Source organism: Suncus etruscus, chromosome 4 (genome assembly GCF_024139225.1).
Source record: "Suncus etruscus isolate mSunEtr1 chromosome 4, mSunEtr1.pri.cur, whole genome shotgun sequence".
NCBI classification, from domain to species: domain Eukaryota; kingdom Metazoa; phylum Chordata; class Mammalia; order Eulipotyphla; family Soricidae; genus Suncus; species Suncus etruscus.
Window position 1 is genome coordinate 105378335 of NC_064851.1, and position 27216 is coordinate 105405550.

Here is a 27216-nt window from a genome sequence, read left to right on the forward strand (position 1 = left end):
TGGCCCAAAAACCAAAAAAAAAAAAAAAAAAAGAAAATGGAGAAAAGCACAAAATTATTCCACTTCGGGTTGGAGTGATAGTCTGCTAAGTGGGGAGGGAACTTGCTTTGCAAATGGTCGACCCAGGTTCGATCCTCAGCACCCTACAGGGTTCAAGGAACCGTCAAGAATAAATCTTAAGCACAGAGCTAGGAATAAGCCCTGAGCACGCACTTCCAGTGGCTCCAAAACCAAACAAACAATAAATGAAATAATACCTAGAGAAAGTAATGAAACCAATAGCAAAGGAATCAAAGTCATTTCTGCGAAAAGAATAAATTGACTAGCTCTAAGAAAAATAGAGTGGAAGGAAAAAGAAAAAAAAAATACACCTTTTCCACCCGGCTGCCAGGTCTGTGCCGTTGGTGTCTCCGGGGCGCTCCGTGGAGAGAAGGGGGATCATCCGGGATCATCCAAGGCCAGGGACCGGCTTGGCCTTTGCTGCTCGCTTGCGACCATGCCGAGCAAAATTGAGGAAATCAAGGACTTTCTGCTCACGCTCGGAGGAAGGATACCAAGTCCGTCAAGATCAAGAAAAATAAGGACAACGTGAAGTTCAAGGTTCGCTGCAGCCGCTACCTGTACACGTTGGTCATCACGGACAAGGAAAAGACAGAAAAACTGAAGCACTCACTGCCCCCAGGTCTTGCTTGCTGTGAAGAAGCTGAAGTGAGTGAAGCGGGCTTGTTGGAGGACCAGATTAAAGATGTGAAAACTCAAAAAAAAAAAAAAAATACAAACGACCCGGAGAGATAGCACAGTGGCATTTGCCTTGCAAGCAGCCGATCCAAGACCAAAGGTGGTTGGTTCGAATCCCACTGTCCCATATGGTCCCCCGTGCCTGCCAGGAGCTATTTTTGAGCAGACAGCCAGGAGTAACCCCTGAGCACTTCCGGGTGTGGCCCAAAAAACAAAAAAAATACAAACTAGAGCACACACAGAAGAGGGAAAGAGGAAATAGGGAGATGGAAACAGAGAGACAGACTGGGGGAGGTGTGTAAGTCCAGGATCCACATCCTACTTAACTTTACACACAGATTAAGTCTAGTAGTGAATTTAAAGCATTACAAATTGATAAAAAATCATTGCCTCCCAAGACACTGAACATACTACATACAGTAAGTTGCAGACTCATAACACATTATGAACCAATCGCAAATCATTTTATGCTAATGTATTGAGCATCTCGAATGCTATTAAGAGAAAATGGTATGAATGGATCACCAATCATTATATGCTAACATTACTCTTTAGACTTGGGGATGAATGGAACAAATTCCTCAATGGTGAAACTCAATAAAACTGTACCAAGAAGAAACAGAAAACCCTCTGAATTTCACAAGCATTCCTGATATGGAGGAAACCATATCATGGGTTAAAATGCTAAACCCATGTGAGTTTAGAGGCTTGTTGGACCAGTCAGGGATGAAAGGCCAGTATTATTCAAGAGCACAGAAGTGGACGCATTCCTCCACTCACTTTATCATGCCGGATAACCTTAATATCAAAATTTGACAAGAACAAGGAAGGACAATTGTAGGTCAACTTCTCTAAGAGAACAGAGACAAATATTGCCAAGTCTGAGTACTAAGCCATCGGCCCCTGAGACCAAGGACTTCTGAGAGTGGCCTTTAGGTTCCTAAAAAAAACTGTTTGGGAAACACACACACATACCCCCCAAAAAAGAACATGAATATAAAAACACAAAATAACAGAAGACATACTTTTATGTCTTATGAAGAAATACTTTTAACTCCCAGAAGCCAGATCTCATACATTTTAGCCTAAGGTATCACACAATAATTGGTCACTAAAACCAAACTACCACCAAAAAAAATAAATAAATAAAAATTAAGGCCACTGAGACTTGGATGTATCTTACATAAATGACATTTTAAATTTGAGAGGGAAGGAAAAAGTAGTGGCTGAAGCAAAAACTGACAAGTTAGAATGGCAGCAGCAAGAAGGATAAATAAATAGTTCATGACCAATAGGGCTTTAGCCCAGGAAGGCAGGACTGGTTTAACATTCAAATATCAATTCCTGTCAAGTCATGTGTGTGTCCGACTCACAGGGTAGGACGAAGAATGACTTGATTGCCTCCTGAAGAAGAGAATAACTTTTGAGAAAATCCCACATTTCCTTCTGAAGAGCAAAACACTTGGCCTGAAGTAACAGAGGGCACTTCCTGCTCTGCTCAAGGTGTCAACAACCAGCCCGTTTACATGGCAGGCATTTCCCAGAGGGCTTACCCCAAAACAAAGATGCCCATTCTTACCACCTCAATTCAACACTGTATTCCTGGTTGAAGTGCGTCCTGTACGGCAGGAAAAAGAACTAACAGGATTAAGGATAAAGAGAAGAAGGACAAGAGTGTCATTATTCAGCGCCGGTGTCACTATCTTTAGGGGAAAAAAAAATGTATGAAAGCTCTGCCACCTGATGCCAGAGTTCTGCTGACACCACTGACGAACATTAAAGGCCACTTGCTCTTCACTGGCCAGAGGATTGCAGAGTCACAAACTCACCCACACAAGGGCCAAAACCAGACACTGAGAAATTGAGGTGCATGAAGGATTATCCTTGCGGGTCAGCAGGAAAAGCTGGGCTTGAGCAAACTCAATACTGGGAGGCCAGAGAGATAGTCCCAGATGGGAGGGTCTTTGCATGGGGCCAACACTGGTGGGATCCCAGCAACTAGTAGTTTTCTCCCAAGCACCACCAGGTGTAACCCTGGAAACCCTCAAGAACTACTGAGGATGGCCGGAGTGGTGACACAAGTGGTAGGGCATTTGCCTTGCACGTGCTAACTTAGGATGGACTGCAGTTTGATCCCCCAGTGTCCCATATGGTTCCCCAACCCAGGAGCGATTTCTGAGCGTATAGCCAGGAGTAATCCCTGAACGTCACTGGGTATGGCCCAAAAAAGCAAAAAGAAGAAGAAGAAGAAGAAGAAGAAGAAGAAGAAGAAGAAGAAGAAGAAGAAGAAGAAGAAGAAGAAGAAGAAGAAGAAGAAGAAGAAGAACAACAACAACAACAACAACAACAACAACAACAACTAAGGGGTGGCCTGGGTGATCTGCAATATACTGGGTTTGAGTGATGCTGTCCCAATGGGCCAAGAATAAGCAGGAGGACTCCCCCAGGCCTCCAGAACTCCTAAGTGCCCCTAAAAAGAAAGGATATAGTACCAGGGCACAAGGAAGGCAGAGAAAGGGCACTTGATTTATCTTGGTCCACAGTTCAGGGAGGTTGAAGAAGCACCTGCTTTAGGCCAATCCCTAAACCAGGAATCCCTAAAGCAATACCCTAAAGACAGGGTAATCCAGCAGACCACATTGACTTGAATATAGTTCTCCTTCTTTTCTTTTCTTTTCTTTTCTTTTCTTTTCTTTTTTTTTTTTTTTTTGAGGTAAGGGATGTTTGGTGCCATGCCTGGTGATGCTCAGGGATGACTTCTGGCTTAGGACAGACAGTAAATGCACTCAAATGAAGGAAAGGCTGGACAGATAAGGACTATATATAGTAAGAACTACTATTTAGGGCTGGAGACAGCACAGCAGGAGGGCCGTCGCCTTGCACGAGGCCAACCTGGGCTCCATCCCAACATCCCCTGTGGGTCCCCTGAGCACCACCAGGAGTGATTTTCGAGCACAGAGCCAAGAGTAAGCTCTGAACACCACTGGCTGTGTTCCTAAAAGTGGAATAAGAAAAAATGGAAAATGAATGTATTTCAGAATTGGGGCAATAGGACATCAGGTAGGGCATCTGCCTTGCATGTATGTAGCCAACCCAGGTTCAATCTCTGGCACCCCATATGGTAGCCTAAGCACTGCCTGGAGCGATTTCTGAGCGCAAAACTAAAAAAAAAAAAAAAAAAAAAAAAAAGAAGGTACTTCTTTATGGGGAATAAGCCTAGGACCCTGAACACTAGTGCAGAGGGTCCCAAATTAAAAATAAATTGGGGGGCCCAGAGATATAGCATGGAGGTATTTTGCCTTGCATGCAGAAGGACAGTGGTTCAAATCCCGGCATCCCATATGGTCCCCTGTGCCTGCCAGGGCCAATTTTTGAGCACAGAGCCAGGAGTAACCCCTGAGTGATGCTGGATGTGACCCCCCCCAAAAAAAAATTTTTTTTTGCTTTCTTTATTTTTTTATTTTTTTATTTTTTGGTTTTTGGGCCACACCCGTTTGATGCTCAGGGGTTACTCCTGGCTATGCGCTCAGAAGTCGCTCCTGGCTTGGGGGGACCATATGGGACGCCGGGGATCGAACCGCAGTCCGTCCTATGCTAGCGCTTGCAAGGCAGACACCTTACCTCTAGCGCCACCTTCCCGGCCCCGCTTTCTTTATTTTTTTACCCCGCCCCTTACTTTTTTATTTTAATTTTGGGTCACACCTGGTGGTACTCCAGGCATTTCTGGCAGTGCTTGGGGGACCATATGGGATGCCAGGGATCAAACCCAGGCCAGCAGTTGCAAAGCAAACTCCATTATGCTATTGCTCTGGCATCAGAAAAAAATAATATTTTTTAAAGATTGTAGATGGGGCCAGAGCAATAGTGCAACAGATAGAGAGCTTGTCTTGTAAGTGGCCAACTCAGGTTGGATCCTCTCCCCTGAACACTACCAGTAGTAATTCCTGAACACAGAACCAGGAGTAAGCCTTGAGCACTGCCAGGTGTGACCTCAAAATCCAAACTAAAAAAAAAAAAAATCCCCCAAATAAAAACAACCAAACCATATCTGGCAGTGTTCAGGGGCTATTCCTGACTCTGGGATCAGGAGCAAACATTGCTTAGGTAACCTATACAATGCTGGGAACAATTGGCCAGCAACAAGGCAAATAAATGCCTTCCTTGAGGTCCTAATTCTCTGGTCCTGGAGATTCTCTCCTATAACAGCATCATTCAACAGTGCTCCAGGGAGGTCTGTATTCTCATTCTATCCTTCAATCTGCCACATGTTTGGGGCCAGTCTGTGGAAAATGTCCTCAACACTTCCTCGAAACTTTTTCCCACTTTATACCCAAGCGCCAGGTCCCTTTTGAGTTTCTATCTGTCCAATGTGACACAGTTTATGTGTTTTACACAGAGACGTTGGGTGGGTTCATAGGCCAACTTCCATCCATGGCATTTGCACTTTGACCAGATTCAGCATCTGGGCGTGGCCCCTCTGGGTTGCCAATGGGCATCTGTGCCCCTCAGACAAACACCTGCTGTCTTGGTTAGACATGGCTGACTCAGGCACCAGGTGCCCATATGGCCAGGCCATAGGGTGCAAGGAATTTGGTCACTGAGTGTGCGGGCAGCTGTGAAGGGATCTCTAGAAGAATGGAGCACCGAGACAAAGGCCCACAGTCAAGGAACAGAAGTGTATACCCACTTCCCGGGGTGTAGATAGAGGTACTAAGCTTCCTGGGAGGGTCGCCAGAGAAGGGAAGAAGAGCAACTTTGATGGGGCTGGAGTAATAGAACAGCAGGGAGGGCATTTGCCTTGCACAGAGCTGACCCGGGTTCGATCCCCGGCATCCCATAGGGTCCTCAGAGCCTGGCAGGAGTGATTTCTAAGAGCAGAGCCAGAAGTAACCCACAGAATTGCAAAATAGATAACTATGAGGCAGGAAAAGGCGATTTCAGAAAGCCTTGAAGAAGCCAAGAAAGGACAAACAGAAATTCTTCCTACTATCTTCTAAAGTGAATGTAGATGTTCTGATACCTTCATTTTATCCCAGTAAGACTCAAAGCAGACTTTTAACCAACAGTATTATATGATAATAAACTTGCATTATTCTAAGAAAAATAAAAAATAAAAAATTCAGTCCACAGGTCCTGTCTCAGCCAAATTAGGTCTACAATATAGGGCCCAGCCTTTAGTTAGTGTGTGTACTTGCATGTGTGTGTGTGTGTGTGTGTGTGTGTGTGTGTGCGCACGCGCACACGTGGGGCGTGACAACTGGGCACCAGGCCATTGTACTGTGAGATTTCAACTCCAGACTAAGTGCTTATCTTGAGTTTCGTTCCTGATCTCTGTGTTCCTAGAAAAAAAAAAGTGGCTTCTAATCCCATGGGCTGACTCAGTGCCCAGCCTCTGAGGTCAGAGGGGTCGAAATTCTCTTTTTTTCAAAGACTTCCAGATCCACTGAATTAACTCAGAAATGTCCCTTAACAACCCGCACACAGACATCTCCTCTACAGATCTTCAAATGAAGATGACAGCTAGAGGCCAGTTTCTCATGGGTTTCAGCCCCCTAAGAATCATCCCCCTGGGGAAGGTATGGATCCCGTGAAGGGTACAAAGAAGAAAAAAGCGGCCCAGCTTGGTACCAGCAGACGGACAACCTACCTACCATGTGGCCTGAAAACTGAGGCATGCTGAGATTCTCTGTCACTTGAGAGGGAGAGGAAGCACAGATTCTGGGCCACTCGAATGCCAAACTCACATACCTTTGTTCAAGGTATTTTTAAGCAAAACCTGTATTTCCACCAGCCCTGCTTTCTCTGGGCTCCTCTCGATAGAAATGACAACACACTTGAGTCGGAGGCTGTGGTCAGGGAAAAATGCTTTAGCTTTAATTTGGGGGGGGGGGGGGGGCAAAGCGATAGCACAGCAGGGAGGGCAATGGTTTTGCACACGCCTGATCTGGGTTTGATCCCTAGCAACCCATAAGGTCTCCCGATTCTTCCAGGAGTAATTTCTGAACAAAGAGCCAGGAATAAGCCCTGAGCACCGCTGGGTGTGGCCCCAAAACAATAACAATAATAATTTTTTTTAAAACGGGGGTAGAGTGCAGGCTTTGCATGTAGGAGGCCCAGGTTTGATATTCAGCATCCCTTTTCCCCAATCCTCGCAGCCCCAGGAGTGCCCCCTGAGTGACAGAGCCAGGAGGAAGCCCTGAGTACCACCATCTCTACACCTTTGAGAAAAGAGAGCTCAGGAAAGACAGAAATATCTGCTATCTAAGTGAACCCTCGGGGGATAGTGACTGCACTTTTCCTTGCTGCAGCAGGAAGCACAAACAGGGACCCTATCTCATACTTGATGGACTGGTGCATAGTGGAGATTTTGCCCTTGGAAATAAAGCATGCAAAGATACTATTGAAACATGCATCGACACATGAAATTCCTAGAAGAAGGCCCAGGACTGAACGAAAGGGAAGGGCGTTCTCTCATTCAAGTTCAGCATCAGCTGCAGCCAGCAAAGGCACGGCTGGAAATGATAATGTTCCTTTCTCCAGACAAGGCTAAATGTGGGCATCCTTCTGAAACACAGGCCTGACAGTACTGCTGTGTGAGGAGAAGAAATGAGTGAGGGAAAGAATGAATGAATGAGGGATGAGCGAATGAGAGAGAAAGTGCAGGTTTCCATCTACGAGTTTCCTTTTAATTTGGAAATGCCTGGTTGCAGTCTGTTCCACTCCAGGAACAAAGATGTGGCAGGTTTCCCCAAGACTCCCCACTCGTGAAAGGCACAGTAAAAGGGCATCACACTAGCAGACTGTGAACCATTTTTCCTTTCCTTGGTTTTTGGGTCACACCCAGCAATGTCCAGGGCTTACTATTGCCACTGCACCCAGGTTCAATCCCCAGCACTAGATTGAACCCAGGAGTGATCCCTGAGCGCAGAGCCTCGAGCAAACTCTGAGCACTGCTGGGTATTGGCCCTCAAGCCAATGATTTAAAACATTAACAAATAAGATTTTAAAAGACAATAAATAAACCATTTGCTCTCTCCATCAACTGTCAAGTCGCCAGCAAGCATGGCTCTGCCTATCTCTCTCTACCTGGACCTTTTCACCTGGCCCCTCGCTGCCCCTCGGCCCTGCCCTGCCCCAGAGGATTCTTTTCTGACTCTCCCAGGCTCTGCACAAACTTTTTCCTGTCTCCACAAAACACTCTTTTCTGGCTCACTCTCCTCCTCCAGGTCTCCAATTAAATATCACTTCTGTCACCCCTTCCCACCCCCCAGCACTGAGTCTCTCTCTCCCCTCACTGGCCCACTGAGCTACTTGTGGATCCCCCCAGTACCAGCAAGGCCCCCCAAAAACTTAGTCACCTAGGGACAGGTTGAAAGAATTTGGAGAAGCCAGAGCCTCGCACAGCACCTGGCACCCTGGTGCCCTTCGACCACGGCCGTGAGGACCAACCCAGGACCCCAAAGGGATCCAGGCTCGACCTGGCACAGACACCATAGTGGATCACAACCTCTGTAGCCGCAGTCACTGCCAGTCACTGCCACCTCTCTGGGCACCAAGGGACCAGAGTAACAAGTGCACTGGGGTCCCAAGAAGCACCCTGGGGAGAAAGAAGAGATGGGGAGAGCGCAGGGTCATAGGTCAGTGCTGGGTGCAGGCCTGAGCCCTGCTTGTCCCCAAGAACCACTGGCCTGAGCTGAGTTCGACCTCACTGTTTTTGCCCCTTAGCTGAGCATTTTCGGGACGTCCCCGAGACCCCTGAATACTGCTTGGGAGCACCCTGCCTTCCCCACTCACACTCATTCACACACTCTCATACACACACACACACACACACACACACACCCTGCCTTCCCCACTCACACTCATTCACACACTCTCATACACACACACACACCCTGCCTTCCCCACTCACACTCATTCACACACTCTCATACACACACACACACACCCTGCCTTCCCCACTCACACTCATTCACACACACACACACACACACACACACACACACACACACCTTCTTGCATAAGAAACGAACAGATCAGCATTTGTTCCTCATTTCTGAAACTGTCTGAGATGCCATCGAGTACCAGAGACAGAGTCAGTCCAAAGCCAAGACCCAGCCAGGACTCTTACCAGGACTACAGCATCTGGTCACGAGTTCAAATCCCCTGGACCCCTTCAGCCTTCACAGGGAGCAAGGGCACAGCCAGGTGTGGTCCCAATACAGACCCAGAAGTGGCGCCTAAGAGCCACCAGAGGTAACCCCATACACACCTACACTCACATACACACACACACACACACACACACACACACACAGCCCTGCAAGAAAGAAGGAATTGAAAAGGTAACGAGGGGCCGGCGAGGTGGTGCTAGAGGTAAGGTGTCTGCCTTGCAAGCGCTAGCCAAGGAAAGATCGCAACCGAGGTTCGATCCCCCGGTGTCCCATATGGTCCCCCCAAGCCAGGGACAATGTCTGAGCGCTTAGCCAGGAGTAACCCCTGAGCATCAAACGAGTGTGGCCCGAAAAAAAAAAAAAAAAAAAAAAAGAAAAGATAACGTGCTGATCAAGGCAGGCAGCAGAAAGGTAAAGTTCTGATTCCCTTTTCCAAAGGAAAATCAGAATATATTTTCGGAATAGCCCACACAGTTTGTGTCCCTTTACTCAGCGAGGGCAGCCAGAAACCCAAGGCAGGAAGGAACCTCACAGAAATGACCTAAGGCCAATCATAGAGAGGCCGCACTGACATGGAGACCCAACCATTCATCCATACTATCTGTGCCCTCCACGCCACCGGGCAATGCCCATGAGAGCCTTCAGCCCTTCCCTCTACCCATATCTGCAACCATACTGGCCCCATTCCCTCGCCATCAGCACCCCTTCCTGGGTACTAACAAGCTCCCACCCACAAAGGTAAGAAGCATCATCCCCTCCGTGCTGTGACCAAAAGAACTCAAACGGAGATGTGACTGTTGTTAGAATTCTCCAAAAAAGAAACACCCCCCAAAATCAATCTTTTCCTGGAATCCGCTGGTCCCCAGGGGGCACCGCTACATGCCAGCACTTGGTGGCCTGAGATCCAGCCAGATCCCTGTGGCTTGAGATGATCTAATTTCTCCCAGGAGATGGTTTGGGGTGCAGGAAGTTGGGCAGAAACCTCAGGGTGTGGAGGGCACTTGCTTTGCACTTGCTTCGCTTGCCTTGGCTGACCCAGATTCAGTCCCCAACAGCCTATGGGGTCCCTGAGCACAGCCCAGGTAAAGTCCAACACCCCTAACTCCAAAAAGACACCCTCTCTCTGCTTATGGATTGTGCAAGTGGCTACCACTTGGGGACGAAAGTGAGACCAGGTGACACAGGGCGACAGAGGACACGGGTGTGAATTTTGTCCTCTGGTGCTGAGACATATATGCCTATGGCTTAGCGGGATGGGCTCAGAGGGAGCAGAAGCAAGACGGAGCAGGTAGTAAGGACTCAGTCTAGAAGGGGTTCCCAGCAATACCCCCATGAGTGACAAACCCACAAAATGCATCCTGAGTCTACTCATCATCTGGAGGAAGAAGGGAACGTCCAGAAAGAATCTTGCTTTTCTTCTGTGGCCATTATAAAGGATCATACAAGAGCACCTGGAACCAAGAACGTCCCCTGACCCCACTCCCACCCTAATCTATACATCACTGATCAAAGAAATAAAAACACCTGTGAACAATGGGGCCACTTTAGCAAAACTTTTGATTCTGATTCCGAGGAGAATGTGGATGACAAATCCAAGCACCTAAATGTTGGAAGAGGGGGGATAAGTCTTCAAATGTAAACATGCCAAGCACTTGATTTAAAAAACAAAACAAGGCCACAGCAACAGCATAGTGTGGGGAGCGTCTGCCTTATATGTAGCTGGCCTGGGTTCAATCCCGACATTCCATAGGGTGCCCCAGACTGCCAGGAGTGATTTCTGAGCGCAGAACCAGGAGGAACCCCTAAGTGCTGATGGGTGTGACTCCAAAACAAAAACAAAACAAAACCACACACAAACAAAACTTCAAATGCTGCTGAAGCAGTAGAGAATATCTTTGTAGCTTTATCATTCAGAATGATTCTGTTGTTTTTTTTTAAATAGATTAAAAATAAGGAAGGCCAAAGTGATAGCACAGTGGTAGGGCGTTTGCTTTGCACAAGGGGACCTGGGACGGACCAGGGTTCAATCCCCAGCATCCCAGATGGTCCCCAGCCTGCCAGGAGTGGCTCCAAACCAAATAAACACCTATCTTTTTTTATAAGAAGAACTTATATAACCACAACAATTTAAATTATTTTTCCAATTTCATTATTTTGTTTGTTTGGGGGACACACCTGACGGTGCTCAGGGGTTACTCCTGTCTCTGTGCTCAGAAACCATAGAGCCAGGAGTAACCCCTGAGCTTTGCCCGGTGTGACCCAAAAGCAAACAAACAAAAAAACGTCTGAACAGAAACTGCTCCTGGCAGGCACGAGGAATCGTATGGAATGCCGGGATTCGAACGACCATCTGTCCTGAATCAGCTGTGTGCAAGGCAAATGCCCTACCGCTGTGCGATCTCTCCAGCCCCTTCAATACTTAAATGAATGAGATGTGGAAAGCTCTTTCTCTAAAGAAACTCAGGCTTATCAGGATATGGGGGGGAAAATGCTCCATGTTCTTTCATCACCCGAGAAATGCAAACAATGAAACATCCACGCACACTCACTGTACTGAAACTGATACCAGAAAGATGAGTGTGTTGGGTGAAGATGTGGAGAAACTGGAAGCCTTAGGTCCAGCGGGGAGAATGCACTGGGAGTAGCCTCTTGGAAAACTATGGGAGTTTCCTCAAAAAAAAAAAAAAAAAAAAGACAAAGCCAACCTCAACAGAAAAAAGAATTTGCCAGCTGTCTCCACAATCGCCCTGGTGAAGAATCACCCTGCCCAAGAAAATGAAAATAAAATCTCAGGAACACCTGGATTCACACTGTCCAAGAGACTGAGCAACCCATATCCTGGCCAGAGCAGGGGGCAGTGGGGGTTAGTGAAGAAAAGGCCTGGGAAACAGTGAGAGGTGTCTTCACAGACAAGGGTGCCAGCAGTTGATGAGGAGGGAAATCCCTTCACAGGCACATTAGACTCAGAAATGAATGATACAATGATTCCACTTCTGGGTGTGGGGGTCCCCATTAATTCTGAGACACTGTCAGAAAAAGTTGGTCAGGGCAGGGAGGGCGAAGGCAGCTGAGCTGGACCATTCACAGGGCTTCGCAAGAGGCACAAGTCCCGGAGATAAGGTGCAGGGACTCAGTCCTGGTACTGTGCACTGCACGGTGGTGAGATGCAGCCGGGGGACACCCACTTTGACACAAACGCTCTGGGTTTCCATCCCTAGCTAGCACGGCAGGGTGCTCTGAGCACCCCAAATACAGCCTGGAAAACACCATGAATTCGAATTGGAGAAGAGGTGCTGGAGTGATAATGCAGCGTGCAGGGCTCCTGCTTTGCAAGCAGCAGGCCTAGGTTCAAACCCTGGCACCCCCGAAGGGTCTCTGAGCACAAAACAGGAGTGAATCCTGAATGCTGCGAAGCATAGCTTAAGAATGAAATAACGGGGGCCCGGAGAGATAGCACAGCGGTGTTTGCCTTGCAAGCAGCCGATCCAGGACCAAAGGTGGTTGGTTCAAATCCCGGTGTCCCATATGGTCCCCTGTGCCTGCCAGGAGCTATTTCTGAGCACACAGCCAGGAGTAACCCCTGAGCACCGCCGGGTGTGACCCAAAAACCAAAAAAAAAAAAAAAAAAAAAAAAAAAGAATGAAATAACGGGGCCAGCAAGGTGGCGCGAGAGGTAAGGTGTCTGCCTTGTAAGCGCTAGCCAAGGAAGGATTGCGATTTGATCCCCTGGCGTCCCATATGGTCCCCCAAGCCAGGGGCAATTTCTGAGCGCTTAGCCAGGAGTAACCCCTGAGCATCAAATGGGTGTGGCCCAAAAACAAACAAACAAACAAAAAGGATGAAATAACAAGACTTCACCCTCTACCCCCCTGCAGCCTCTCACAGTGACATGATTGGGGGGAGAAAGCACAGTAAAGATTCCTTGTTCTGAAGTCTTTCTTGACAAATGCGGGCTTAGGCGAGCACAAGAGGATCCACAGGAGAGGCTGGTTCAGCATCACATGCCACTTATCAGTGCCTCGGACAGTTGCCAGTGCACAGAGCTTCTTTATGGACCACGAATGCAGATAAATTCTGCACAAGATGAATACACACGCACACACCAATACACACACACACACACACACACACACACACACACCGATACCTATGCACACACACCCCAACACACACAAGACAGACATACACCTTCTCGAGCAGCTAAACTTGAAACTGCAAAAATAAGTGTGCGGGGAGCTGGAGAGATAGCATGGAGGTAAGGCATTTGCCTTGCATGCAGAAGGATGGTGGCTCGAATCCCGGCATCCCATATGGTTCCCTGAGCCTGCCAGGAGCGATTTCTGAGCACAGAGAGCTAGGAGTAACCCCTCAACACAGCCAGATGTGACCCAAAACCAAAAATAAATAAAAAATAAATAAGTGTTGGGGGGCCTGGAGCGATAGCACAGAGGTAGGGCATTTGTCTTGCACCCAGGACGGACCCAGGTTCAATTCCCAGAATCCCATATGGTCCCCAGAGCCTGCCAGGAGTGATTTCTGAGTGCAGAGTCAGGACACTGAGCATCGATGGGTGTGGCCCAAAAACAAACAAACAAACAAACAAAAAAAGGGTTGGGCTGGAGCCAACACAGCAGGGAGGGCATCTGTTTTGTGCACAGTGGCAGATCTAGGTTCAATCCCCAGCACATCATATGATCCCCGAACACTTGCCGAGAGTGACCCATGAATGAGAAGCCACAAGTAAATTCTGAGCACCACTGGGTATGCCTCCCAAAGAGTGTTTTCTACAACTGACTGATTTGTTTTCCTCTTCTATTCCCCATAATTTTTATTGTAACACCATGATTTCCCAAGTGATTTCTTTTTGTTTGTTTGTTTTTGTTTTTGTTTTTGTTTTTTTGGTCCACACCCGGCGGTGCTCAGCGGTTACTCCTGGCTGTCTGCTCAGAAATAGCTCCTGGCAGGCACGGGGGACCATATGGGACACTGGGATTCGAACCAACCACCTTTGGTCCTGGATCGGCTGCTTGCAAGAAAAATGCCGCTGTGCTATCTCTCCGGGCCCTTCCCAAGTTACTTCTAACACAGTGGTTTCAGGCATGCAATGTTCCAGCACCAATTCCATCAACCAGTGTGATCTCCCCACCATCAGTGTCCCCAGTTTCCCACCCACTACCCTAGTATGCCCCTTTGTAGACACAAACAAAATTTCTCCATATCTTTGTTACAGCACAGAGACAAATGGCATATCAAAATTTCGATTAACAAGGTTGAATCTGAAATGATGATTATATCTCTCCATGATGTTACTAAAGTCAGTATCTGAGGATTTACTGGCTGTGGTTGGCTGTGAGCTGAGCCTTCTGTGTTCCTGTTTAGGCTCACTGAGTTTGAGAGATTACTACATAACTTTCCCATCAGATTTCCTGTGACACTACTGGGCAGACACTACTAATAAAATATAGTGCCCAAGCTCTATAGATCTGAAATAAATTTGGTCACTTGGCAGTTTGATAAGGTTAAGTCATGGAGCCATTTCTGTTAAAGGGTGGAGGATGTGGCGCCGGGCTGCTGTCATCCATGCAGCAAGGGGAGCCTGCCCTGGACCAAACACCCTTTCTAAGAAGGTATCCAAGGTATCAGCCTGGACCGGCTCCTTGGGAAGAATCGGCGGCGGCGGCCGTTATTTTCTTTTGGCCAGAAAAGGATGCCCTACTTTCTTGTTCTTTCATTCCCAACTTATTTCGTCTTAAATGAGCAGAAATGGTCTGTTAAGAGTAGCAAAATTTGCCCTTCCCTCACAGCTTGGCCACTTTTCTGTATCTTGAGGAAACAGCAGCATGTGTGCATCATTTCCATCTCTTTAAAGCCATCCACAAAGAAATATGTTCTCTGTGTCTCTGCTTACAAACCATAGAAATATCCCTACAGGCAACACTCAGAGTAAAGAATTCGGGAGGGACCTACCTACATACTGACCACCTTGGATCAAGAGTTAAGTCATGGGGCCAAAGAGATAGCACATCGGTGTTTGCCTTGCAAGCAGCCAATCCAGGACCAGGACCTAAGGTGGTTGGTTCAATTCCTGGCATCCTATATGGTCCCCCGTGCCTGCCAGGAGCTATTTCTGAGCAGATAGCCAGGAGTAACCCCTGAGCACAGCTGGGTGTGGTCCAAAAAACAAACAAAACAAAAAAAAGTTAAGTCGCGCAGAAAGGAAATGGATTTGGGAGACGGAGTGATAGCATAGCAGTAGGGCGTTTGCCTTGCATGCAGCCAACCCAGGGCGGACCCAGGTTTGATTCCTGGCATCCCATATAGTCTCCTAGCATGCCAGAGGCAATTTCTGAGCACAGAACTAGAAGTAACCTCTGAGCACCACTGGGTGTGGCCCACCCCCCAAAAAAAAGAAAAAAATGGATTTTATAGTCAGGAGTCTCAGATTCATGTACAGGGCGCAATGAACATCTAAGACGAGTGCTGGTACCATTCTAAGTTTTCTTTCTCCCCCCAGAACATCTCATAGAATTAATATCCCAGCCCTGGGGCCAGTGAGGTGGCGCTAGAGGTAAGTCTGCCTTGCAAGCACTAGCCAAGGAAGGACAGCGGTTCGATCCCCTGGCGTCCCATATGGTCCCCCCAAGCCAGGGGCAATTTCTGAGTGTTTAGCCAGGAGTAACCCAAGTGTCAAACGGTGTGCCCCCCCCAAAAAAAAAAACAAAAAAAAAATCAGAAGTAGGTTTTCAGAGAGATAGCATGGAGGTAAGGCGTTTGCCTTTCATGCAGGAGGTCATCGGTTCGAATCCCGGCGTCCCATATGGTCCCCAGTGCCTGCCAGGAGCAATTTCTGAGCCTGGAGCAAGGAATAACCCCTGAGCACTGCCAGATGTGACCCAAAAAAAAAAAAAAAAAAAAAAAACCACACAAAAAAATTAATATTCCAGCCCTATAGAGGACTTAAAACTCTTATTTGAAAACACACAAAGAAAGGGCTGGGGAGAAGATTCAAAGGGCTGGAGCACAGGATTTGCCTTTGGGAGTCCTGGGTTCGATCCCTGGTACCCTGTGGTAACCAGCACCAGTTGGTGTGGCCCTCAGACAAAACAAAGTCCAGAAAACTCAGTTGCCAAAGGCTTCCTTCCCAGTTTAAGGCCCTGCGGTCAATCATTGGAACCCTTTGCCCCCAGGAGCATGGGAGACTGAGGTGGGTAGAAGGCGTGTGTGTGTGTGTGTGTGTGTGTGTGTGTGTGTGTGTGTGTGTGTGTGTGTGTGTGTGCATGCGCCGGCAATACTCAGGAGTCACTCCTAGCTCTGCACTCAGGAAACACTCCTAGCAGTGCTCACAGGCCCCTATAGGAAGCTGCGGATCGAACCCAGGTTGGCCATGTGCAAACCAAGAGCCCTTGCTGTATTATGGCTTCAGCCCCTGGTTTTTTGGAATCCTAAAGGAAGGTATCTTCTTCCTGTCTGGTCTGGCTGGGGGGTGGGATGGGGTGGGATATGATGCACCATAATAGGCAGCATCACAGTTCCTCTTAGAGGGAGAATTAATTACAGGGTGACCATAAATCCTGGGGTGTAGTGCCTCCCCCACACCATCTCAGACCTTTTCGCTGGGGGCCAAGCAGAGCATGAGATTCTAGAAAGTTCCTGGGTGGGGCTCTGCCTTCTCATTCTCATGGCCCAATCTGGGTCATCTCTCTGATGGGAGTGTAACCCTACGAAGGATTTTGCATCCTCCCCCACTCCCCAGGATAGTCAATATCTTCACAATAGGGGAGTGTTCATTCATGTAGACCAACCAGCAGAAGGAGATGGAGAGGAATGAGTGTGGAGGGAACAGAGATGTTTTTGGAGAGAGAGACAGGAAGGACCAGGTCTCAAAGGAAAGGGAGATGGGGGGTGGGGGGGTTTTCGGCCTTTTCCGCTTCTTTCCAACCACCACAGTAAATAAATTCAGCACAGGCCGCCAGGCCTGTCTCCTCATTTGAATAGTATTTTAGGAATGTTTTGTCTGTGTGTGCATGAATGTGTGTCTGTGTGTGTGTGTGTGTGTGTGTGTGTGTGTGTGTGTGTGTGTGTGTGTGTATGTGTGTGTGTGTGTGTGATGATTATTCACTCCTAAGGAGGCTTTCCTGGGGCAAACCCCACCCCATAATCATGATCCTGAAACTCATAGACTAGACACCCACAAGCCCAAAGAAGGAGCTTAATTTTTCTTTAAATGTAAATATCTGTTTAAAAAAAGGTTAATTTCTGGATCCACACTTCCTTAAAAGAAGATTAAACTTGAACAGCTGTGGCTCGTAGCAACCCAGGAACAAAGGATTTTTTGCATATGCATAATCTAAGCATGTAATTAAAATTCACAAACGTGGATCTCAAACTAAGTCCAAAGTGAAAAAGGGAAAGAAAGCCCATCCCCAAATAGCAAAGAACACACAGTATGTTGTTTTACTATCACGAGGGTGGAGGGTGGAGTGGGGGGGGTGTAAGCAGTTTGGTGACAAGGACAAGGAATTACACAACTTGAAAGATTCTCTGTGGCAGCTGGAGAAATAGTACAGGCATTGCTGGGCACGGAGCCAACTCCATTCGATCCCCTGTTATGCCTACGTTTCCCTGAACACTGCCAGGAATGACCCCTGAGCACAGAGTCAGGAGTATGTTCTAAGCACAGTCAAGTATGGCTTGAATGCCCCCACCCATCCAATACATGGTACTATTCTTTTAAGTATACTTTTGGGGAACCAGAACGATAGTGCAGCAGAAAGGGTGTTTGCCTTGCACCTGGCCACAACCCAGGTTTGATCCCTGGCATCACATAAGGTCCTCTGAGCCTGCCAGGCACAATTTCTTTTTTTTTTTTTTTGTTTTGTTTTTTTGTTTTTGTTTTTGGGCCACACCCGGTAACGCTCAGGGGTTACTCCTGGCTATGCGCTCAGAAGTTGCTCCTGGCTTGGGGGACCATATGGGACACCGGGGGAATCGAACCGCGGTCCGTCCAAGGCTAGCGCAGGCAAGGCAGGCACCTTACCTTTAGCGCCACCGCCCGGCCCCCAGGCACAATTTCTGAGCAGAGACAGGAGTAACCCCTGAGCATCTCTAGGTTTGCCCCCTCCAAAAAAAAAAAAAAACAACTTTGGGAGACAGAAAGATAGTCTAGGGGTTCAGGTACTTGCTTTGTATGTGGATATCCTTAATCAGATCTCCAGCACTGCACAGCACAGTCAGGAATGACTGCTGTGCACAAAGAAATAAGGTCTGAGCATTCCCTGGGTGTGGCCCCAAACAAAACCAAACAAACAAAATATTCTTTTGGAACCATTGAACAAGTGACCGTGTCCTTCTAGGTAAATGTCTGACCTGATTGATCAAACAAACAAACAACCAAACAAAAGCAACCATTTGTCCCATGACCCCACTCAGAAAGGTAAATACCTGACTCCAAAGCCCAGGTAGGGAAACTGCCAAGGGCCCAGGCAATAGCACAGCGGGGAGGGCGTTGGCCTTGCACGCAGCCAACCCAGGTTCAATCCCCAGCATCCCAGAGGGTCCCCCCCAAGCCTGCCAGGAGTGATTCCTGAATGCAGAGCAAGTAGGAACTCCTAAGCACTGCTGAGTGTGGCCCAAAAAACAAAACTAAACTAAAAAAATGAAAACTGACTTGGTCATTCACAGATGCTCCTTCTCTCATTCATCACTCACCAGAGACGAGACTCAACTTCAAGAGTTGAGATGAGGGGCCGGGAAGGTGGCGCTATAGGTAAGGTGTCAGCCTTGCAAGCACTAGCGTAGGACGGACCTCGGTTCGATCCCCCGGTGTCCCATATGGTCCCCCCAAGCCAGGGGCGATTTCTGAGCGCATAGCCAGGAGTAACCCCTGAGCGTCAAACGGGTGTGGCCCAAAAACCAAAAAAAAAAAAAGAGTTGAGATGAAAGAGAATCGCAATCCAGTCTGCAACAAACACTTGGGTCGTATCACTGAGCCACACTGAGACACTGGATCCACAATCTTGACCCAGACCCATGCTTGGACCATGGTAGAAAAATTTGGCTGTGTCTTGCTGTTAAGTGCTCCTCTGAGTCCTTCAGTTCAAGGCTTGGCAAGGCAGGAAGGTGGGGCAACCAGCTATAGGGAGGGGGAAACTTTTTTCATTTTTAAATTGTCTAAAAGTAATGACTGCTATGCAGAGAGCACAGCAGAGGAGAGAACCCACAATGCAATCATGTGGTTATGGGTTCAAATCCCCGGCAACCCACAAGGTCCAAGCACACTCCAAGCATCTCTGATGTTGCAGTTCTGCTGCTTGGGTTCCCTAGAGCCATAGATGAGTTCCAACTGCAGCACAATAAAGGGTGTGTGAGGGGCTATTAAAAAAAAAAAAAGACTGTGAGGGGCCAGAGAGATAGCATAGTGGGGAGAGCACTTGCCTTGCATGTATGTCTGATGGTGGTTCTATCCCTAGCATAGCATAAGGTTCCCTGAGTACTGCCAAGAGTAATTCCTGAGCAGAACCAGGAGAAACCCTGAGCGCTACCAGGTGTGGGCCAAAAACCAAGACTCAAGGAGATTCGCTCACCAAGGAACATTTGGGGGCAGCAAGTAGATCACTGCAAATGTTTATCTTGTGTGTGTGTGTGTGTGTGTGTGTGTTATGGGGACATCTCCGGTGTTGCTCAGGGCTTACTCCTGGTTCTGTTCACTCCCGGTGGTGCCTGGGAGAACCTCTGGGATGCGCCCTTCACACTGTGCTATGGCTCCCACCCCTCTTAGGGCTTTTTTAATTTGTTAGAGATTCTTCAGCAAGAACTATCAGGAACCTTGAAGAAATAGAGCTTTGTTATTTAGGAGGAAGCTAATATAGACACACCCCACTGTTACGCACACACAGAAAATAATTAGAATAAAAAGAAGAGAATAAAAACGAAGAGAATGCGGTGAAATGGAATAGCAAAGATCAAAACACACACACACACACACACACACAATGGCACACTTATACAGTCACACACGCTCACTCACACCCACTGCATTGTGTGTACATGTGGGGACCCTCTCCTCGCTCTGCCTCATGTCCAAAACCCTGTCTGCACGCAGCCAGCCCTGCTGCATCTCCAAGCCTTGAACCCGTTTCCCCCAACACACCCTGCAGAATTGTCTGCAAGAAGGTGCCCGGTGGCTGAGCACTGTAGGCCTGAGGATATGACATCCTGGTGCTTGATTTTGCGCATGCAAAAAGCCACAACTAGGAGGCAGGGAGAAAACAGAGTATTCACACTAGAGGCACTGGGACCCGGGTCTCAGCCCTGAAGCACGAGGTCCCTGTTTTCGTGCCTGGCACTGAGCAGCCCAGCCCGTGCCAGGCAGATCGTCTGGTGCCAGATGAACGGGTGCCTGTGAGAGGAAAGCGGAAGAGTGAGGGCGCGAAGGCTAGCTGAGCTGTCATTGATGGGACCTTGGGTTCTACAGAAAGCACTAGCACAAAGGGGTCCACATGAGCAGATAGGGGGCCGGAGTGGAGACACATGGATGAAGGCAGAGAGGACTCTGCTATCCTATGTGAATCGGAGGGAAAGGGACAGACACAGAATAATCACACGCAATGTGGAATGTAAAAAAATAAAAAATAGGGCCCGGAGAGATAGCACAACGGCGTTTGCCTTGCAAGCAGCCGATCCAGGACCAAAAGTGGTTGGTTCGAATCCCGGTGTCCCATATGGTCCCCCGTGCCTGCCAGGAGCTATTTCTGAGCAGACAGCCAGGAGTCACCCCTGAGCACCGCCGGGTGTGACCCAAAAACAAAAAAAAAAAAAAAAAATAATGTGGTAATAGGGACCGGAACAGTGGCACAGCGGTAGGGAGTTTGCCTTGCAGTAGGCCAGTGCTTCTCAAATAGTGGGGCGCGCCCCCCAGGGGGGGCTCGAGGCTCTGTAAAGGGGGGCACATTTGACCTCGGCAAACACTGTCATAACAAGCTAAGCCCCTTGTTTATGTCTCTGTATGTCTCTGGAGCTAAGAGTTGCTGTGTCCTGCTTCAAACCCCACTTCAAAAAACTATGCATTGTAAAATGTGCTCATTGTAGCCATTAATCCAGATATCACCTCTGATTTAAAAAATCAGCTCAAATTATTTTATATATTTTTGTTTTGCAGGTTAAGGTTTTTTTGGTTTTTGGTTTTTGGGTCACACCCGGCAGTGCTCAGGGGTTACTCCTGGCTCTATGCTCAGAAATCGCTCCTGGCAGGCTCGGGGAACCATATGGGATGCCAGGATTCGAACCACCGACCTTGTGCATGAAAGGTAAACGCCTTACCTCCATGCTATCTCTCCAGCCCCAAAGTGTTGTTTTTTTTTTTAATAAATCTACTACTTACAGTCGCGTGAGGGGGGGGCGCGAAAAATGTTTTCTTCTTCCTAGGGGGGCATGATAGAAAATAATTGAGAAGCACTGCACTAGTCTGACCTTGGACGGATCGTGGTTCAATTCCCCAGCATCCCCAATGGTCCCTCAAGCCAGGAGCGATTTCTGAGCGCATAGACAGGAGAAATCCCTGAGCGTCACCAGGTGTGCCCCCCCCCCAAAAAAAAGATAGTGTGGTAATGATATCCAGGGACAATAGAGACGAGGGTCAAGAGGATCAGTCCATGGTGGGAAGCTTGCCATGCAGGAGGGCAGTGAGGGCAAAGAAGGGAGCACTGTGAATAACGTGCATTGAGAATAATCCCTCTGGACAAGAACTGGGTGCTGGAAGGAAGAAAAGTGATAGGTATGATGTCCCTTCATTAACAATATTGCGAACCACAGGGTCTAAAAGGAGGTGGGTTCCACAGGGGATAAGACAGAGGAGAAGGCAAGAGGGAAACTGGAAACTGTGGATATTGGTGGCAGGAAATATGCCCTGGTGAAGGGTGTTGGGCATTTTAAAATTGAATATCAATCACAAATAACTTTAGAACTGTGGAAAAAAACTGTGTCTCTTGCACTAAGGGGGCTAAAAACAGGCCATCTAGGGGTCAAAGCAAAAGCACAGTGGGGACAGCACACAGTGGGGACATCCGGCTCAGAGCTGGATGCTGGTAGCTTTGTCTGGGGTATCCTCAAATCTCAGTCAGATGACCCTCGGCAGCCAACTCCTGCGGACACCAGAATGACCAGCTAGATTTCACCCATGTTCCTATGCTTCCAGTAATAGGGTTACTAGTGCTCCTTCCATAGTCCTTTCCTTCCACGGGAGGGCGCCCACCTTGCACACAGCCAAGAAAGATTCCATCCCCAGTACCCCCAATGGTACCTTGAGTGATCTCTGAGCAGAGTCAGGAATAAGCCCTGAGCATAGCTGGGGGTGGCCCAAAATCCAAAATATAATAATTAAGTTCAATGAATAAGACCTCCTCAGGATTTAGGGGGCCATAAAGTAGCTTAAAACATCTTTCTTACAAGCACAAGGTCCCAAGTTCAATCCCTGGAGCCCCACATGTGCACTCAACAGGTTACCTGGCAGTTCTGCCGTCTGGGACTTCCACCAGGCACCAGACTGAACCATCACAGGTACCCAGCAGGCAATGGAAGGAAGTGATGCCCTAGAGAGTACCATGACCAGAGGAGTGACCCTGGGGGCTAAGCACGGCAGACTTACCCAGCTCTCCCATTCCCCTCATGCTTCTCCCCCAAAGCCCTGAATCCTGCCAATAATCCCCTGGGTACCCCCAAGTGGGACCACCTTCCCAAGTTTCCCCCCACCCCTGCTCTCTGGTTCCCTTCCTACCCACATGCCTTATTAGCATCTTCTTAGAAGCAGCTTCTTAAATTTGGGGGGGGGGGGTTGAAGAGGTTTGTTTTGGGACTATACCCAACAGTGCTCAGGAGGTCACTCCTAGCTCTATGCTCAGAAATTGCTCCTGACGATCGGTGCTCAGGAAACCCTATGGGATGCTGAGGATCAAACCCAGGTTTGCCACATGCAAGGTAAGCACTATCCCCACTGTGCTTTTGCTCCGACCCCAAAATCGCCTAAATTAGCCCCCTTAGTGCAACAGATGCAGTAGAAAGAAAGTCTGGCATCCCCCAGCTGGGTCATCATCATCATCATATTCGTCATACTGAGGTTGCCGGCCACAAGCCTAGACAGTCATAGTCATCACTTTGAAGTGTCCAAACAGAGCCTAAGCTGTGACACAAGCAGAGAGGGGTCCTCCAAAAGCATCCCTCAGGTCCCTGAATGCAACTGAGCTACTTGGAGAGGGGAAGGGAAGGACGCAATGTATTGTGCTGGGTTTAACTTCGAGAAAGCTCAAAAGATCGAAACCAGCATTTGTGTGAATCGGTCAAACGCGCACCTTAGTTAGTTGAGTTTCCGCAAGAGGACAGACACGGCTGCTGATGGCTAATGCACAGGCCCTAGATCACCTAAGATAAAAACTGCTGTTTCTGGGTGTGTGTGGAAAGCCACAACCAGGGTGGCAGGGAGACAGCAGAGCAGGTAAGCTAGAGGCGCTGGGAGGCTTTTTCTGGGCCTGGAAGTGATAGCACAGCGGGGAGGGCACTTGCCTTGCACACAGCTGACGCAGGTTCGATCCCATGCCTTCCATATGGCTCTTCCTCTCTTCTCCCCCAGCCCTACTAAGAGTGAGCCCCTGTACCACAAACGCAGACATTTTTTGCAGGGAGAAGTGTGGAGAGATGGTTTAGCTCTGCAAGCTTTGCACGTACAAAGGCCCAGGTTTGATCCCTGCCAATGCATGGTCTAGAGCACAGAGCCGGGAGTTAGAAGCCACAGCTGTCCCTGGTGTGGCCCAAACCTAAATAAACACACAAGGAAATGTCTCTAAGGAAATAGTTCAGGGGCTTCATCATTCCGTCTTGCACCGTGGGGCTGACTAACCTATTCTGGGGAGTCCGAGAATAAATATTTCAGGTCTGGTGAGCCGTGACAAACGGATGCAGGATTCTGCTGGCTGGTCCCAGACAGGAGGTAGGGAAAGCCCCTCCTGCCAAGCTGTGTTTGGGCCACGGGGAGCCAGGCTGGACCCTGGGCCCCCATTTTCCCTACCCTCCAGGCTATACATACTAAAATAACCCATAAAAATACTCAGTTTGTAATGTGGTCACACTTGAATGACAGGAAAAACACTTCCAACTGCTTTGTGTGCTTTTTGTTAGTTTTTTGAGGGGCCAGAGAGATAGCACAGTGGGAAAGGCATTTGCCTTTCACAAGGCCGACGTGGGTTTGATCCCCGGCATTCCATAGGGTTCACCCACACCTGCCAGGAGTATTCCTGAGCAAAGGCAGGAGTAATCCCTGAATGCTTCGGGTGTGTGGCCCAAAAACTGAATAAATAAATAAATCTGACAGGCCCAAGAATATGACTCAGCCAAGCAGACAGGAAACTGGAGTTTGAGCCCTAGCACCAAATGGTTCCCCCCAAGTACTGGGGGTGCCAGAGACCTAGGTGCAGGCCCTCTGCTCCAAACCTCCTCTCATACTTCAAGGTGAGGTCCCCAAATAAAAGCAATGCAAGAAAAAAAATTATTTTAATCAAACCTGAGGTCTACTACCGTTTTTTCTGAGGAGACAGGATGGAATAATGAACTTTTGTAATAGAGTCCATACCTCTTGGTTTGTCTTACTTCCTTTATTGCCTTTTTTTTTTATTTAAAGATTTTTATTACAAAGTTGCTCATGATTCAGGTTTAGTCTTACAATATCCATCACCCTTTACCTATGAATGTTTTCCACCACCAATGTCTCCAGTTTCCCTCCCAACCTCCCCTCTGCCTGCCTCTGGGGCAGGCATTTTGTCCTCCCTTCTCTCCCACTCGGTCTGTCTGTCTGTCTCTCCCTTTTTTCCTTTTTAGACATCATGGTTTACATTACTGTTAATAAAGGCATGCCATGCATATCTTTTATTCCCATCCAACACCCATTTCTTGCCCAGAATGATCAGTATCAACTATCATTGTGATGGTGTTTCTGTTTCTATACTAACTACACAGCTCCACTCTTTGTAACAAACTTCCTACCGTGGACTGGCCCTCCTGGCCCTCTTCTCTATTTATTGTCTCTGTATATTATTACCACACTATATTTTATTTTTCTTATATCCCATAAAATGATGTGACCAGTCTACATGTATCGCTCTCTCTGACTCATTTTACTCAGCATAATACTCTCCTATCTATCCATGTATAAGCAAATTTTATTACTGCATTTAAGAAAAATTTTTGTTTTACCTCTGGGCCACACCCAGTGATGCTCAAAAATCACTCCTGGTGATGATGGTCAGGGACCATATGGGATGCCAGGGATTGACCTGGATTAGCCATGTGCAAAATAAACACCCTCCCCATTGTACTACCCCTCCAACCTTCCAGCTATCTTTTTCTTTATATATATATGGGGGGAGGGAGCCACACCTGGCAGTGCTCAGGAGTTACTTCTGACTTTGCACTCACACAGGGATCACTCCTGGTGGGGTGTAGGGAAACCAAGTGGGATGCCGGTGATTTGAATCCAGGATGGCTGTGTGCAAAGCAAACACCCTCCTGATCCAGCCTTTCTTTGCCCATTTTTGAAAGACACCAAGGTGTGGTTCTAAACTGGTTTTATTTTTGGGGGGGGGGCACACCCGGCGGTTCTCAGGGGTTACTCCTGGCTGTCTGCTCAGAAATAGCTCCTGGCAGGCACGGGGGACCATATGGGACACCGGGATTCGAACCAACCACCTTAGGTTCTGGATCGGCTGCTTGCAAGGCAAATGCTGCTGTGCTATCTCTCCGGGCCTGGTTCCAAAGTGTTTAAAAAAAAAAAACAAAAAACAAAAACGGGGCTGGAGAGATAGCACAATGGTAGGGCATTTGCCTTGCATGCAGCTGATTCAGAATGGATGGTGGTTCGAATCCTGGCATCCCATATGGTCCCCCATGCCTGCCAGGACTGATTTCTGAGTACAGAGCCAGGAGTAATCCCTGAGTGCTGCCTGGTGTGACCCTTCACCAAAAAAATCAAAAACTAAAAAATAATAATAATTTTTTTTTTTTTTTTTGGTTTTTGGGCCACACCCTGTGACACTCAGGGATTACTCCTGGCTATGCGCTCAGAAGTTGCTCCTGGCTTCTTGGGGGACCATATGGGACGCCGGGGGATCGAACCGCGGTCAGGCAAGGCAGGCACCTTACCTCCAGCGCCACCGCCCGGCCCCAAAATAATAATAATTTAATAATAAAAAAAAAACACTGAAAAAACTCTCTGGCCCCTAAACGTTTTTCAAATTAGCGTTTGAATTTTCAGTTCATATAAATAAAGGTTCTAGATCTCTCGGCAGCAATATTGCTGGGAACCTCATAGTGTGGAAGCAGGGTCAGTGTCTCGAGAGATGGGAGACAGGGCAAAAACAGGGCAAAATAACCTACTCTAAGCCCCCAACTCCAGGGGGAAGGGCAGTAGTGGGCCTGAGTTCTGGGACACCTGAGAAGAGAGAGCTCTGGGCTCATGTCTGCTCCGGTGATTCAGCCCAGGAGACAGACTGGAGGCAACTGGATCTTATCAGAGCTGATATCAGGGAGTCCCGGGCAGCGGCTGCTGCCACCTCACTCTGCTGATTAAGGGGGTCCACAACTCAACATAGACATTGCACCAAGCCTTGAGGCTGGGGAGAAGGGAGAGATCCAGATGGGTCAGCAAAGGGACTGGAGAGACAGCACAGCGGGAAAGGCGCTTGCCTTGCAGGCAGCAAGCCCAGGTTCGGTCCTTGGCATCCCATAGGGTTCCCCCACCCCAAGACGACCAGGAGTAACTCCTGAGCACAGAGCCAGCAGGGGTGAGCCCTGAGTAGCACTGAGTGTGGCCCCAACATGCAAGTTAAATAAAAACGATGGTTCAGCAGAGAATGCAGCTATTCATTCATACATTCATTCTCTCTCTTCTGGAATATTCCCTCAGCCAAAGCAAAAGAGGGGTGTGGGCAGAGGCAAGGGTCAGAAGAAATAGCCAGGACCCCAGACCAAGACCCTAGAAGATCTCACGGTGTTGAACAGCCCAGTATCGAGCAGAGTGTGGTGACAAGTGGAGAAACTCGGCTGCCCCATCTCTGACCGTGAGGACAGACATGCAGAGAACCTCCAGCTTCATTAGTGTGTGTGTGTGTGTGTATGTGTGTGTGTGTGTGTGTGTGTGTGTGTGTGTGTGAGTGTATGTGTAGGGAGATGGGTTCTAGAATGTGCAGGACGTTAGCTTTAATCTCAGGCACCACTCAACACCTCAGTCCCAGCACCCTCAGGAGGGCTTCCCACTCCCTCTCAA

General features: G+C 48.2%; 2 protein-coding genes across 2 annotated transcripts in view; one reads left to right on the top strand and one right to left on the bottom strand.

The window, feature by feature from the left end:
• The window catches only part of WWC2 (WW and C2 domain containing 2), a 120421-nt gene that overhangs the window by 85149 nt on the left and 8056 nt on the right, over window positions 1-27216 (bottom strand). The gene's annotated exons all lie outside the window — the stretch shown is intronic.
• Window positions 393-27216, top strand: part of LOC126006151 (60S ribosomal protein L38-like) — a 34030-nt gene continuing 7206 nt past the window's right edge. Inside the window, 2 exon segments of the mRNA XM_049771492.1 lie at window positions 393-536; window positions 539-773. Of these exon segments, the coding sequence (XP_049627449.1) occupies window positions 497-536; window positions 539-773 (275 nt within the window). The 5' untranslated portion in view covers window positions 393-496.